General features: G+C 45.6%; 2 protein-coding genes across 9 annotated transcripts in view; one reads left to right on the top strand and one right to left on the bottom strand.

Moving 5' to 3' along the window:
- Window positions 1-12,077, top strand: part of Kctd6 (potassium channel tetramerization domain containing 6) — a 16,510-nt gene extending 4,433 nt beyond the window's left edge. Inside the window, exons 1-3 of one of the 5 annotated variants that reach the window (XM_039093245.2) lie at window positions 3,213-3,351; window positions 8,675-8,746; window positions 10,730-12,072. In XM_039093245.2, the coding sequence (XP_038949173.1) occupies window positions 8,720-8,746; window positions 10,730-11,416 (714 nt within the window). In that variant the 5' untranslated portion in view covers window positions 3,213-3,351; window positions 8,675-8,719 and the 3' untranslated portion in view covers window positions 11,417-12,072. The other 4 variants (XM_006251763.5, XM_039093249.2, XM_039093246.2 and 1 more) reach the window with 4 other exon arrangements.
- A 3,136-nt stretch (window positions 12,078-15,213) lies between these two features.
- Acox2 (acyl-CoA oxidase 2) overlaps window positions 15,214-15,599 on the bottom strand; it is a 31,573-nt gene continuing 31,187 nt past the window's right edge. For 3 of the 4 annotated variants that reach the window (XM_006251744.4, XM_006251743.4, XM_039093004.2), the window contains one exon: window positions 15,215-15,536. In XM_006251744.4, the coding sequence (XP_006251806.1) occupies window positions 15,474-15,536 (63 nt within the window). In that variant the 3' untranslated portion in view covers window positions 15,215-15,473. 4 annotated transcript variants of the gene reach the window in all.

Genomic DNA, 15,599 nt, shown 5'->3' with positions numbered 1-15,599 from the left:
GGCGTCCTGGCCAGGAGAGAGAATCCATTAGCCACCTTCCTTAGAAAGGACAGTGCAAGGCACATATATCCAGAGCCGGTAGAGGAGGGATCCTGAGAGCTCAGTTGAAGTCATAACATCCCCTGGCACGTGGGAAGTGGGGTCCATCAGCCGTCAGCCAGCAGTGGGGCAAGACTCAGAACGGCAGACTGAATCTCACATTCACATTCCTTAGCTGTGACTCTCTTTCCCCCTCTGTCTTCTCCACAGTCTGGGTCTGGATCCCCTCCTGTATGTAGCATTTATAGCTGCCATACTGACAACCTCTTCCAGGCTGTGGGGCAAACAAGACCATCTCTTTACCACAGGAGCCCCAATACCTAGCCCAAGGCTGCCAGATAAAACAGAGGCCTGAAGTAAGAATGCCAAATAAAATATTAGCCAACAGAATCCAGCAGTGTGGTGAAAAGCTAATACATCATCAAGAATGTATGGATGGTTTAACAATTCAAGACTGGAACTCATTGTATTAGCATCCGTCCACAGCAAAACGAATGCTCTCTAACTCTGCAAAGGGTTCTCGTTCAGAATTGATAGCTACCATGACACTTAGTGATGACACGTTAGGGGCAAAGGACCCAGTTAATGGTGCCTGTTGTCAATGCGGGTGAACTTAGGCAGCATAAAAAGGATAAAAAAATTAGATAAAGACTAGGTAGGAACTGTAAGTGGTCAGTACTTTTGAATTCTATGGTTATTTATACACACCTAAAATTCTAAACACACCTCCAATCTTATTACAACCAAGAGTTAAGTTTGCTATTATACAAAAATTAAAGCGACTTTATTCAATTATAAGTTTGAAAATGTAATTTATACTATCTATTTTACCTTTAAGACAAGAATTATCAGACCTATCCAAACGTGGTGGCACACGCCTTTGACCCCAGCACTCAGGAAGACAGGAAGATCTCTGTGACTTTGAAGCCAGCCTGGTCTACTTGGTGATAACCTTGTCTTAAAAACAAACAAACAAACAAACAAACAAACAAACAAACAGTCTTTATTTGGAGAAATGTGGGAGGTGACTTTTCCAGAGATACCTGTGAATCAAAAGCAGTCCAACTGTGGTGACACCAAATCCTAGAGATGTTGCCCTTCAGCGACTTCCATTTGCTTTTTATGGAATCCATTGTTGGACAAGTGGTATAGTCTAGCAGTACGGAGTGTGTTTAGTTTGTGCCATCATGGAGTCAGTCTTTCATACCACAAGAACATCCATACTCACTGTGTTTTTTCTGACTGTTAATCCAATATCCACATATTCCAGAGAATCAATAAAATTTGGAAGAACATTAAGCAATAAATAGGGGGTGAAGAGACGGCTGTTCTTCCAGTGGACCAGGGTTCTAGTCCCAGCTCCCCATGGTAGCCAAGCACACCATCTATCAGGTCAAAGGATGCAACACCATAAACTTTGTCTATGTATACTCCTAAAAAATAAATCAGTGTTAGTGGGGATTGGGGAGGTTGGGGTGGTTGTGGGTGAGGAAGTAGTGGTGCTTTAATCCCAGCACTTGGGAGGCCGAGGCAGGCAGATCTCTGAGTTTGAGGCTAGCCTGGTCTACAGAGTGAGTTCCAGGACAGCCAGGGCTACACAGAGAAAGATTTGTCTCACACCAACCAAACAAATAGAAAGAAAAGAAAAAAAAACATTAGGGTACTGCATGCTTTATTTTGTGTACTGATTTGCAGAGGCGTTTTCTTATATTCTTACTTAGTTGGTAAACTCAGTGTCAATGTAGTTGCCCAGTATGTATGTATGTATGTATGTATGTATGTATGTATTTATTTATTTATTTACTTACTTACTTATTTATTTAGTATACACCCTTCAGCTTTCTGCCTGCATGTGTGCCTGCAGGCCAGAAGAGGGCACTATATCTCATTATAGATTGTGAGCCACCGTGTGGTTGCTGGGAATTGAACTCAGGACCTCTGGAAGAGCAGACGGTGCTCTTAACTGCTGAGCCATCTCTCCAGACCAATCTAGTCACCCATTATATTGAAGCCCACATTGCTTATTTAACCCAACAATTTGATTTTTGGAGAAAAATAGAATATTAGATGATGAATATATATATATATATATATATATATATATATATATATATGATTCCAGAACATGCAGATGTGTAGACCAGATGAGTTTCTGTTTTGTTCTTTTGAAAGAGGGTCTCATTATGTATCCACAGCTGTCCTAGAGCTCAGCTATGTAGGCCAGGCTACCCTAGAGCTCAAAGAGACCTGCATACCTCTGCCTGGAAGTGCCGGGATTAAGAATGTGACGCTACTTTTTACCATGTCCGGCCCAGGTGAGTTTCTAAGGCCAGTAGAAGTGGATTGCGATCCGGCTAGCTAGAAGTGAATGGCTCTTGGAACTCTATGCATGGAGTCCAATTAGGTCTGCAACCTTGACCTCCTTCCTGAAATGAGGACATTATCCTTGCCAGTCTCATCCAAGCCAAGCTCCTCAGGTTTTACACAGGATGATGTTAGCTCCGCCCTTCTAACTGGCTGCTTTTCGCTGCCCAAAAGGCTGGATAGGTGGTCCCTCCGAGCCATTACTTTACAGAATGGCTTGCCTTAATATATAAGGCCAGGAGAGGCTCTGGATATACATATATATTTTTTCAGATCACCACATCTGAAAGCAGGAATCTTTTTTCCCTTATTCTCCAAGGCAGCCTTCTTATTGGACCTCTCCCACCAGGATTCGAACTTGACTTATTTTGTCTACTGGCTGCTTTTTTGAGTCTTGGGACTCGCCTCGGTCTGGGTGGTTGCAGTACTATCCAAGCCCTGCATACGATGAGGTCTATCAACTTAGTAAAAACAGCAGAGGAGAAACAGCTGCGGAGGTGACGTCCTAGTCAAGCAGGGAAGAGACTGCCAGCAGCCTGGAGCACAGCCTGAATACGGAGGGGAGTTAGGGGCGGGGCCTGGGCGGAGCTCCGCACGGGAGTCCTGGGCGGGGCGGGGATAGGAACGGGTCGGAGGCGGGGCTTCGGGACTGCTGCAGAGCCCGCCGGACCACGCCGACCCGGCAGCGCCCAGAGTGCCCGCGGCCGCCCGGCTTCCCGGCCAACGCTCCGCGCCGCCAATAGGGGGCGTCCGCGCTCTCGGCGCCGCGACTCTGCTGAGAAGGCGCCGCCCGCGCCGGGCAGCTGGAGCCGCAACTCTGGGCGCCGGCTCAGTCGTCCCCTCCGCCGCTGCCGCCGCTGCCGCCGCGGGGCGCGGGCTCACTCGTCCCCGCGCTCGCGCTCTCGGGCCGCCGGCGACTCCCGGCCCGGTCGCCTCCGCGCTCGCGCAGTGAGTGGGGCGGGAGCGGGGCCTGCGGGGCCGGGGCTGCGGGAAGTCGGGCTGAGGAGAACGGCGGGTGGCGGCCGCGCGTCCCCGGGCTGGCACGAGCCCGCGGCGGGGCCTGGGCGGGGAAATCGGGGACGCGCGGCCGCCGCGAGCTTCGGGCTCCGGCTGGGGTTCGGGGCTCGCTGCGCGTGGCCGGCCCGGCTTGGCTTGCGGGCGACCGCGGAGTGGGGACCAGCGGGCTCTGCGGGGCATAGGGTTGTTTTTTGGGGAATGGTGCTTATTAGCCGCCACTGCCCTAGTTTAAAGCTCTGCTTTTTGGGTTTTCTGCACAGATTACAGCTTTTTACTGGGATTTCGGGATGTCACGACGTAGTGCTGAGTGTCAGAGGTGATCCTTGGCGAGGTCGTGGGGAGCCCCTGCAGCACCTGCTGGGCGATGGCAGCGGAGGCTGTGTCTGGGGGTGGGACGGGAAAACGAAACGTGACTGAGATCCTGTTTGGATATTCTATTGAAGTTGTCATGTTTCTGTTCTGTACACCGGTTCTTCACACAGCAAGTTGATAAACCTGGTTGCAGGGTTTCGTGATGCTGGCAAATAGACCGGGGTGACCTGGTTTGTGAAAGCCCAAGTAACTGTCTCCAATGCATCCCCCTTGGCAGGCTTGTCTTTTTGCTGTTACAAATATTCTAGTGTGGGAATAATTCTCGGGTAGCACAGGCCTAAGCCCAGAAGTGTTTTCAAAAGAGCAAAGTCTAAAGTAGGCAGTTAGGTAGGGTGGAAGAATCACCCTTTGGATGAAAACCAGGAGCCCACATGGAATTCTTAGCTTTTTTGTAATGCCGTAGGTAGACAGATAGACATAGATGATACCATACATAAGTTTTGTGTTTCGAATTTTCTTAAAGCATATTTTAGCTGAAGCAATAGCAAGAAAAAGCAACCTTATGGTCACGCCTATGAACCCATCGTTGTATCTTGGATTTTAATAGTTGGGGGTCTATTTTAAACGGATCTCGGATGTGTGTGTTCCGCTTTATCTTGGTGACAACCCTGAGTCATGCTTTCTAGAAGTTCTGAGAGCTCACGTGTCTTGTCTCTGTGAGTGCTGGACGTCATTCATTTTACCTTTAGTTTTTCCTACCGCAACTGCCCTGGGAACTCCGGGGAAAGAAGGGCTGAGACCAATTGGGAGCACAGACTGGCCTTTACCTCTATGTTTACCCAACGTGTCTGATCTAGCTACTTAAATTTTGTTGATGTAGCCAGTGGAAAAGAGCGAGATACTCAGGTTTTTCATAGTCCTTCTTTGCCAGAGCTCCACTTCTCACTGCCCTGTCAGCCAGTTTCACCTCTATTGTGTTTAAATGGTGTGGTTACTTTGGAGAAGGTCATAATACCCCATTTTAGTGGAAACTGAGGGGAAGTAAAATTTTATGATTTTTGACTCCCGTCAGCACTTTAGCTTGGAGAGTATATAGTCTTCTGGTTTCATACTGTCAGAAGATTCATAATTTCTTGTAAGACTTTCTCCTTTTCGCCTGCATCTCCTTTCTTCCAGCCCACGTGGTTGTGAGAGGGGTTTAGTTAGCGGTAATTTAGCTCTGTAATCGCATTATCCTTGTGCGCTTGGCTACTTGTGCTGGCCTGTTATGTGGACATTAACTCAGAAGACGCCTGGAGATGCCACTGAACCAATTACTATAAAAAGTATTTCACTTTCAAACTCCTACGTTTCTAAGAACAGAGAAACTCAGTACAAAGGCAGCTTGGAAGGTAAGTATAGACAGAGAGAGAGAGAAAATGTACTGAGTCTTCATTTTGGGATAGCAGGCACAAAGGTTTCAGTAGTAAAGCACTCGGAAGGTCTACCCAAAGGAAGTGACTACAGTTCTCTCATTACATCTTCAAATCTGAAGGTTAGCATGACAGCCTATGGACTGTTAGCTGGGAGGAGGACTTCTCCCCAGCTTCTTAGTCAGTAGCAGAATTTTAGAATGTCTGTGCTGTCTTATCGAAACCCTAGTGCAGCTTTGCTGTGGTAAGGAGGGCTCTCCACGGTTAAGTTGCTAATTTACTGCATTGTGCATTCTTCAGATTGCTGGGTAAATTAGTAACTTCTTTTCAGGCTTCTAGAAATTCTTCAGGACACTTTTTTTTTCTTAACTACCTGCTAACATACTGTCAGAGTTTACATCAGCTACAGCGACCTTTGAAGTTCAAGCTTGGCAGTTTTTAAGACCGTGATTTTATTCGTATCAAAGGTCAGGTGTTTTCAGGTAAACTGATTTTACAAAGTCAGAAAGCCTTTCTTTGAACTTCATAGTCGTTGGCCGTAGTCACGGCTCTAAGGAAAGCCACTCGGAGGGAAACACCTTTAAAGGAATTTTATGAGGAGTGTCTCACAGATTTTATGAAACATTACATGTTTCTTTGCCTTTTAAGAAACCTGGGCTTGGCCAGGTGGGAGTAGCACATGCCTTTAATTCCAGCACTCCAGGGGGCAGAGGCAGACAGATCTTTGAGTTCTGAGTTCAAGGTTAGCTTGGTCCACAGAGCGAGTTCCAGGACAGGTAAGGCTACACAGAGAAAATGTCCCCCCACCCCACCAAAAGAAAGAAGAAAGAAGAAAGAAAGGAAGAAAGGTGGACTTCGCTCATGGCTCACTAGTAAAGGTGTTCGTCCTTGCCTGCACATCTTATTATCCTCTAACCCATACAAATAAATAAATAAAAATTTGAATGTATACACACACACACACACACACACACACACACACACACACACACACACACACATTCCCATGACTGCTTTCCTAAATTATTAAGCATGAGGTTGTTTATATGTTTGTAGCCAGACTTTGGCTTTTGCTGTAGAAGAGATTCAGAGGCTTCTAATTATTTTTTTTTGACTGTTCTGATGATTGCACAGAAAAGTTATCGTGCTTTGATTTAGGCTTTGATTTAAACATGAAAGGTTAGTACTGGTGTAAGAGCCAAGTGATTTTTTTTTCTCTTGTGTTTCCAGTCTTCATTAGTCACTTGGATGTTCGTGAACTAGAGTTCTTTGTCACTTAAGACGGAAAAGCAGCCATTATTCACACTAACGAGTAGCTTTTCGCCATAGAAATGTTTACAGGCTCGTGACGACCAGCCCAAGCTTTTGTTGTAAATTGTGAATAAAGTGCTAGGTGGATGGGGTTAATAGTTGGTTACGGGAAGTCTAGAGTTGATGCTTTTCAGTTGTTTGGTTTTTGGATTCTGTTCTTTGAATTTCTCCTTCAGGAGGGAGCTTTTGTAAAAATCTAGACTGGAGTCAAACACAAGGTATTGTTCAGGTATTCCCCAGATGTGGGGCTGTGAGCAAGTGGTCTATCCTGCCTCTTTATTTTCTAACTCTAAACGTGTACGCGTGTGTGTGTGTGTGTGTGTGTGTGTGTGTGTGTATGTGTATGTATGTGCGTGAGCGTGCGTGTTCATGCTCACCAGCAGAAAGGCTGTTCCGTCCCTGCCTATTTAAATGGTCACTTGATTCTAGAGTCCCTTCTCGGGTTGAGCACTTTTTCTTTCAGTGTTTCACTGAACGAGCTCTTTGCTGAAGCCCTCCATTTCCCCAGTTGGAGTCTAGGTCTTCCTCCGAGGGCTCCTCCAGTTTATCCCATCGTATAGCTCTGAGGGATTATATTGTGGACTTCGGTTGTTAGGTGTTGCCTTCCTTTGTAGATTGGAAGCTCCACGAGGGTCGGGGTTACCGTTTCTTCTTCCCGAGTATCTGTATTTTACATGGGCTTCCCTGCCCTGTGATAGTGGACCTTGCATACATTTTGGCTGGATCATTATTGAGGCAGTTGGGGAAGAATACTTCGAGTAGTAGGAAGTGCCTTTAATTCCCTCCATTGTTGGTGCGCTGTTATCTGTAGTGGAACCAACACATTGGTAAGGCTCATTTCTTCCTTTACCTCAGATGGGGGTTTGTGGAGTTTAGTCAGAGGGATGAAAAGGCGTCACAGCAGCTCTGGCCTCTCATTTGTTCATCTCACCATAGTAGTACTCAGGCCTGGTCCGCCTGCAGCCAGCCGCCTGGAGCGGAGGAAGGCAGCTGACTGCCTCTCCTTGAGTTTTATTTGCTTTGAAGAATGTGTAAAGGTAGAGACTAGCGGCTGCAGGCTCTGGTTTCGTCCCCTGCTGTGCCATGCAAATGTTCTCCACACGCCTGATTGACCTTTTGAGAAAGAGCCTTTGTGATCTTCTGCAGCCAGGCCTTGTTCTTGTGCTGGAAATGGGGGCCAGATTCCTCCAAAAGTGGGATAAACGGATCTTCAAAGACCACATACAGAGCAAGCGACGTTCCTGGGTGAATACGATGGGCCCCGAGGCTCCTGCCTTCTTTGCTAGTGATTTTGAAATCTGCTCTGCGGTTTGCTGGACAGGTTGATTTGGGGAATGGCGTGCCCAAGAGGGAACTGATGAAGTGAAGGCAGCTGAGTAGCTGGGTAAGGCTAGCACGCCCTTGAATGGTAGATAAAAACAGATTGAAGCAGGCAGCACTGAGTGACCCTCAGCCAGCTCCATAAGTGTCTTTTTTGTCCCAAATTGCGCCCTAACAGTTTGTCATTTAAATTGGTTTGTTTTTATGTACAAAGAGGAATACGTCATGATTAGAAACCCTGATTGAATTTTTTTTTTATAAGATACTATCCTGGTGTGTTTCTCTTGGAAAATGACTGTTACTTTTGAAGCTCACGACTTTAAATGCTTTTACTGAGATGTTTGGTTTATGCAGCTGGCATGGTGATCCAAAGGAATCTCCCTCCTTTTCCCTCAAATGACCTTTTCGATGAAGTTCAAAAATTGGTCATGAAGGTCATAGGACCCAATCGTGACGTTCTCTGAAAATGTAAAAATCACACCTCTGCGGGAGTGACACAACGTGTAAATTTTCTTATGGCATTTATTTTGTGTGTGTGGGTGCGTGTGAGTGAGTGTGGGGTCAGAGGACACGTGTGGAGGTCAGTTTTTTCTTTCCACATGAGGGTCCCAGGGACCAATCCCAGTAGGGATCACCTACTGAGCCATCTTGTCAGCCCGGATGACAGGATCGCAATGGTCCCTTCCTCTCTCCCCAAGCGTAGGCTAGTTCTTTGTGCCCCGCGGGCTCCCGAGGCGAGGACAGAGCATGGCGTGGTTTTTCCACATCTTTGGCCTGCTGTAGCTTCCAGTTGACCTGTTCCATAAATGAGCAGTTTTTGTGAGGTTTGAATAACTACATTTGGCAGAACATTTTTCTTCTCCATTGTCATGGTTGTGTGTTTGGTTTTCTTCTTCCAGAGTTTCCCTGGCTTCTGAGCTCCTGGAGACGCAGTGCTGGAGCAGATGGATAATGGAGACTGGAGCTATATGGTGAGTGCTTGCTCACTTTGCGGGCTCCCAAATAATTTGGATGTCTTTTCGCATTCATAGGTTTACTTGAAAAGGATGCAGACTATGGATTTTTCCAGCTTTATCTAATTCCCCATGTATTTGGGGAAGGGCATTTTTATCTGGTTTGACGTTTTTAGACTCAATGGGTATTCTCCAAATAGCCCTTTTTTGTTATTATGTGTGGGAGGAGCAGTGCATGCAGTACCCGTAGAGGCCAGAAGAGGGCGTGTGATTTCCCCTGGAGCTACTGCAAGCTACCTGAATGGAGCTCAGGTCCACCTCACTAGCACATGGCATTTAACTCCTGCCATCTCTCCTGCTCCCATAGTAACTCCACTAACTGCAGATACACCTTGATGTTTCGGTCGTTGGTGTATATTGCTTTTTACATTCTCTGTTCATGGGATGGTGATGTTTAAAGGGCCTATGAATAACGGAACGGAGACTGCTTTATTGTAGGAATGGGATTAATAGTTAGAAAGTGGTTCTTCTCTCATGCAGTTTTCACATGCGTCCGTGCATCCCTATTTCCTTCTCTATCTGGTAAGACATATTTTTGCTTTCTTAGTACCTGAAGACCATTTCTTGTTTTTCCTTAAATAGGATTTCTAAAGCTGAATGTGTGGGGTTTTTTTTGTTTGTTTGTTTGTTTGTTTGTTTGAGAAGCTTGCTTCTCAGAATTAAAGGTCAGATTACAACGTTAATGTTATAAAAATGAATACACGATCAGATATGACATTTTAAAGCCGCTACCGGCCGTTTGGCACGTGGTAGTTTGGGGCTAGTAGATGGGCTAGATTGGGTTCACCAAACCATGTATTTTAATTTAGTGTTTGGAACTCATTTCCGGGGCATGGTGGCACAGGCCTGTAATATCCTGTAATATCAGCCCCTGGGAGGTAGAGGCTTATGAGTTTCCGGCCTGCTTTATCTGTATAGTAAGATGCTGTCATAACACCACCACCACCACCAACAACAACAAAAGGCAGAAAAGAAGAAACTGATGCTTCCCTGAAAAAAATTACTAAGAATGATTCTGAACAAATTTTTGTTTTTAAATACATTTTGGGAGATGGGTCAGCAGTTAAGAGTGCTTATGCTCTTGCAGAGGACCTGGGTTTGGTTCTTAGCACCTACTCCATGACTCACAACCATCCACAACTCCAAGTTCCTAGAACCACACCATTGGCTCAGATGAGGCACACGTACATACATACATACATACATACGTACGTACGTACATTCACGGCTGGGTGAGACAGTGCACACCTGTGATCCTAGCACTGTCTCAGCAGTGGGACAGAGGTAGGAGAATCAGGAATTCTAGACCGCCCTTAGCTACACAGGGAGTGTGAGGCCAGCCTAAGTTATCCGAAACTTTGTCTCAAAAAAAAAAAAATTAGATCTCGAGACTCCTTTGAGGAGAAAAATCCAACAGAATCCCTAAATTAATTATTGTTACATTATCAGATTATTTTTATATTCTAGCTTATGTTAGATTTTTTTTTTTCTTTCTTTTGGAGCTGGAGACCGAACCCAGGGCCTTGCGCTTGCTAGGCAAGTACTCTACCACTGAGCTAAATCCCTAACCCGCTTATGTTAGATTTTAAAAAAAAGGGAAGGTTTTGTCAGGTGTGGTGGCATGCACCTTTAATCCTAGTACGGGGGAAGTAGAAGCAGGCAGATGTGACCCAAAAACCTCTTTAGATTCGCTAAAGGTCAGACCTGGCAGGGTTATGGCAAACTTTTGAAGGATTAGATTTACTCTGCTTGAAAGCAAATGTTGAAGCCATTCTCTTGGGCAGGTTTTATCATTGGAAATAAAGCCATTATGGCCCCTAGTGCTTCCAGACACATTAGCTTGAAAGGGTCTGTGCCTTGCTTGTTAGTATTGATTTTTTAAATTTGTTAGTTAAGATTTTTAAGGTTTCAGGTAATTAATTGGATTTTTAAAAATTTCAGATGACTGACCCAGTCACGTTAAATGTAGGCGGACACTTGTACACGACATCTCTTACCACGTTGACACGCTACCCGGATTCTATGCTTGGAGCTATGTTTGGAGGTGACTTCCCCACAGCCAGAGACCCTCAAGGCAATTACTTCATCGATCGAGACGGACCGCTTTTCCGTTACGTCCTCAACTTCTTACGGACTTCAGAATTGACGCTCCCCCTGGACTTCAAGGAGTTTGATCTGCTTCGGAAAGAGGCCGACTTCTACCAGATCGAGCCCCTGATTCAGTGTCTCAATGACCCTAAGCCTTTGTATCCTATGGATACTTTTGAAGAAGTTGTAGAGCTGTCCAGTACTCGGAAGCTTTCTAAATACTCCAATCCCGTGGCTGTCATCATAACCCAGTTGACCATCACCACCAAGGTCCATTCCCTACTGGAAGGCATCTCAAACTATTTTACCAAGTGGAATAAACACATGATGGATACCAGAGACTGTCAGGTCTCTTTCACCTTTGGACCGTGCGATTACCACCAGGAAGTCTCCCTTCGGGTCCACCTGATGGAGTACATTACGAAGCAAGGCTTCACGATCCGCAATACTCGGGTGCATCACATGAGCGAGCGGGCCAATGAGAACACAGTAGAGCACAACTGGACTTTCTGTAGACTGGCCCGCAAGACGGACGACTGACTGGCGGCCAGCCCTCAGAGAATTTCCTGCAAGCTCACGTTTCGGGACATGGAAGAGACTTGTTGTTTAGTGTGGGCCCTCCTTTTTCCTTTTTTTTTTTTCCCCTCCAGTCTTTGTATTTATTTGAAGGCACTGAGGACCAGAAGGAAGTTTTGTGTGTGAGCGGTCCCCTCCCTGTTTTGTTCCCAAGTATGCATGTGCCTGTTCCGAGTCTCTAGAAACCTTTTTTATAAAAAGAGATCTGAAAATCATTATGGTATATAATCCACCCTTAACAGTGCTAAAATGATTTATGATAACGTGGTCCGTGACTCGACAGGAAGGCTAAAAATACAGGAATACAAGATTAAAGAGGGTGTTGCTCTGACTAGTTTCCAGACCAGTAGGCCGTATTGCAGTATTAAAGGAAGACTGGCCAGCCATCTAAAGGTACTCGTTAAGGACTGCTCTCTACAGTTTTGACAACTGTTTCTTTCTATGCACATAAATCAAGCAACCAAATATCTGTAGCCATGGAAATGTCTGACTAGAAATATTTATATTGGAGTCTCAGTACAAATGTCCCTGTGGTAGAAACCTTATGCCTGCTACAGTTTCATTCCCAAGGGTACTGCCTACCAGGAAAGAAAATCTAATAAAAAAAAATGGAATATGAACATTAAGGGTTGTATTTATTGCAGTGTAAGGGGGGAAAGTCATATTCTTCCTTGGTAGCATGCATCCTTTACGTCCCAATTAAACTGCTTCTAACACGTTTGTTTGTAATAGACTTGACTCAGTGGAACCTTAGATTGTGGTTTATAAGGCCACCTGTGTAACAGAGATAAGCAGTTTTGTCTGAAGGGTGCAAAACTGTTTTCAGATAGGATTTGGAACGAATATTACAGGTTTTCAACTGTCACAGCTATGGATACAACTCAGCCGGTTTGTGCTGATTCATGCTGTGCGCATGAGGACAAAGCGACCCCCGCCATTTCATCCTCAGGAGTCGTGGTAGCCACAGTGCAATGTATGTTATTAAGTGTAAATTCAATCCTGAGACATAATTTACAGTGAAGGGTCAGAAGCTTGGGGAAACGTGTGTACATTTATTTCAGTGATGCCTGGTTTCAGAGTTGACGTGATTTCTGTCGCTTGAGAGTTACAGGAAGGAGCGTGTTAATCTTGAGAGACTTTGGTTTGTGAGCATTGCATGGTGACTTCCCTGTTTCAGGGGAATTGTACAGCTTTGTGGTTTTGGCTCCAGGGAAGACAAGACACCCTTTTCCTCTTCTCTGTGAGACTGTTCCCAGATTGTCTCTTTGAAAATTTAAGATCTGATAAATTACCCCACTCCCCTACCCCTGTACACACACCAACACCACCGCAGAAACTCAAAACTACCTCATCTTCAAACCAGGACACCTTAATGCTATGGGCAGGTTGATAGGCGTTGATGTATTTGAACTGGTGAGAAGAGGCTACTGTTTGGAGTATATGCTCCAATTGAGAATTAATAAAGGGGCTGGGGATTTAGCTCAGTGGTAGAGCGCTTACCTAGGAAGCGCAAGGCCCTGGGTTCGGTCCCCAGCTCCGGAAAAAAAAAAAAATTAAAAGGAGAATTAATAAAGGGTTTCCTGAATTAGTCGTGTGCTGTGGAGCCAGCTAGAATTGAAAGATAATTTGGGTTCAGAACCGTTGGGAGGGGCTGCAGGGAGTGGCTCTTGGTGCTCTTGCACAGGACTGGAATTTGACTCCCAGCACCAACATCAAATGGCTTACAACCACTCGTAACTCCAGGTAGTTGTAATACCTCAGACTTCTACTTGTGCATGCACACGAGCACGTACGCACACACCACACACTCACTCAGACACCACACACACACATACACACACACCATACACACACTCACTCAGACACCACACACACACACACACACTCACACACCATACACACACTCACAGACACCACACACACACTCAGACACCACACACACACACACACACACACACTCACACACCCACCACATACAAACTCACACACACTTTTTAAAGTTGTGGAACTAGGAGTACTATTAGCTCCAAGTTTGTGAGAAAGGCAAACGTAAGTTCTCTTCCTTGTCCCCTTCCTTGTCTCCCAAAAGGAAGGTTTGCTTTTAGTAAATTTTCTCTGGCTTACTATTAGTGTTAGCAGGTAAATGATTGCTTATATGAACAAAAGCAAAAGCAACCAGCAAGATTTTCAGGTTTTGTTGTCTTTTTTTTTTTTTTTAAAGATTTATTTATCTATTATAAGTACACTGTAGCTGTCCTCAGACACACCAGAAGAGGGCATCAGATCTCATCACAGATGGTTGTGAGCCACCATGTGGTTGCTGGGGATTGAACTCAGAACCTCTGGAAGAGCAGTCAGTGCTCTTAACCGCTGAGCCATCTCTCCAGCCCCCTTGTTGTCCGTTTTTTCCCCTCAGTCGTAGGGGATGACCAGGGCTCCGTTCATGTTAGGTGAGTGAATCTTCTGTCACTGAGCTGCAGACCATGTCAGCACTGCTCTATGTTGTGTCATTGAAAATGAAATGATTGGGAGGACCCTCTAGAATGTACTAGAGACCTGGGAGGTGAGAGACTCTCAGGACTCAAAGGGGGTAACCCTAGATGAAAGGGCCTACAGTGGGAAGAGGGAACTGATTGAATCCACCTCCAGCCGAAAAACAGGACAACAAGTGAGGGCTGGGGTTGCTATCCCACAGCCAAAGCTCTGACCCATAATTGTTCCTGTCTGAAAGAACTGCAGGGACAAAAATGGAGAAGAGCCTGAGGAAAGGGGAAAAGGAGGTCTAGTGACAGGCCCAAAGCGGGATCCAGCTCAAGGAGAGGCCCACGCCCTATTACTATTACTGAGCCTATGGAGTACTCAAAAAGACCTATCATGACTGCCCTCAGAAAGACCCAACAAGCAGCTGCAAGAGTCAGATGCAGATATGTGCACCCAACCAATGAACAGAAGCTGCTGACCTCTCTGGTTGAATTAGGGAAAAGCTGGAGGAAGCTAAGGAGAAGGGTAACCCTCTAGAAGGACCAGCAGTCTCAACTAACCTGGACCCCTGGGATCTCTCAGACATTGGATCACCAACCAGGCAGCAAACTCCAGCTGAGATGAGGCCTCCAACACATAGACAGCAGACAAATCCCCGGTCTGGATTCAGTCAGAGAAGAGGCACCTAATCCTGAAGAGACTGGAGGGCCCAGGAAGTTTAGAGGTGTGGTGGGGTGGGTGGGGTGGGAACATCCTTGTGGAGATGGAGGGGGGTAGGTGACAGTGGTGGAGGAGGTATGTGGAACCGTCAGGTGGTGGACCGGGAAGGGAATAAAATCTGGAGTATAAAAAAATGGGTTGGGGATTTAGCTCAGTGGTAGAGTGCTTGCCTAGTTGCGCAAGGCCCTGGGTTCGGTTCTCAGCTCCGAAAAAAATAAATAAATAAATTAATTAATTAATAAAAAAGAAAAATGAAATGAAAAATGTAGCTTGGTTGAATTTGGGCATATTGAGATAATTCTGTCTCTTTGTGAAATCTTAATTTTTACTGCGGAAGAGCTGACATTTAAACAAAATGGTATGTTGCATTCTGAGCATCTATATTCGGTTCAGATTGTAGCATACCTAGGCACCTTTGAATGGCTGCTTGTGTGTCTGGGTAAGGCCTCGGGGAAGCTAGAGGTAAGTGTGGGCCACGGGTAGCTCAGTGGAGAGTGCCTGCTAACATCCTTCCACTTTTCAGTCCCAGCTTCCCCCTAGGTAAATAAACAACACAGGAAGTAACTGACAAGTTTATTAGCTTTTCCTGTATGTAAAACAAAAATTTTAGCATTTAGCCAAATACATGCTATAGATGGACAAGGGAAAGTTTCAAACACGCTCAATAGTAGACTAATAGGATGACCATCCATTCATGTACCAATTTACTACCTGATTTAACCGAGCAGCGCTCCCCCCCCCCCTCCCGTGCTTTAAATTCTCTATGTATATGTGCCATAGTAAGGCCGTGGTGCTTCTCGGTCCCAAATCCTTTGACTTTTCACATCTTGTGTCTCCAGCCGAGCATCAGTGGTCGGATATACTTCTTATAGGCAGGGTTCTCCTATGTTTATGCAAAGTACGGAATGCATTATTAGAAGGGCGCTTTTAGAATTAATGACCTCAC

Source organism: Rattus norvegicus, chromosome 15 (genome assembly GCF_036323735.1).
Source record: "Rattus norvegicus strain BN/NHsdMcwi chromosome 15, GRCr8, whole genome shotgun sequence".
Classification (NCBI taxonomy): Eukaryota; Metazoa; Chordata; class Mammalia; order Rodentia; family Muridae; genus Rattus; species Rattus norvegicus.
The sequence above is the reverse complement of the archived record's forward strand: the minus strand, read 5'-3'. Positions and strand labels throughout refer to the sequence as shown.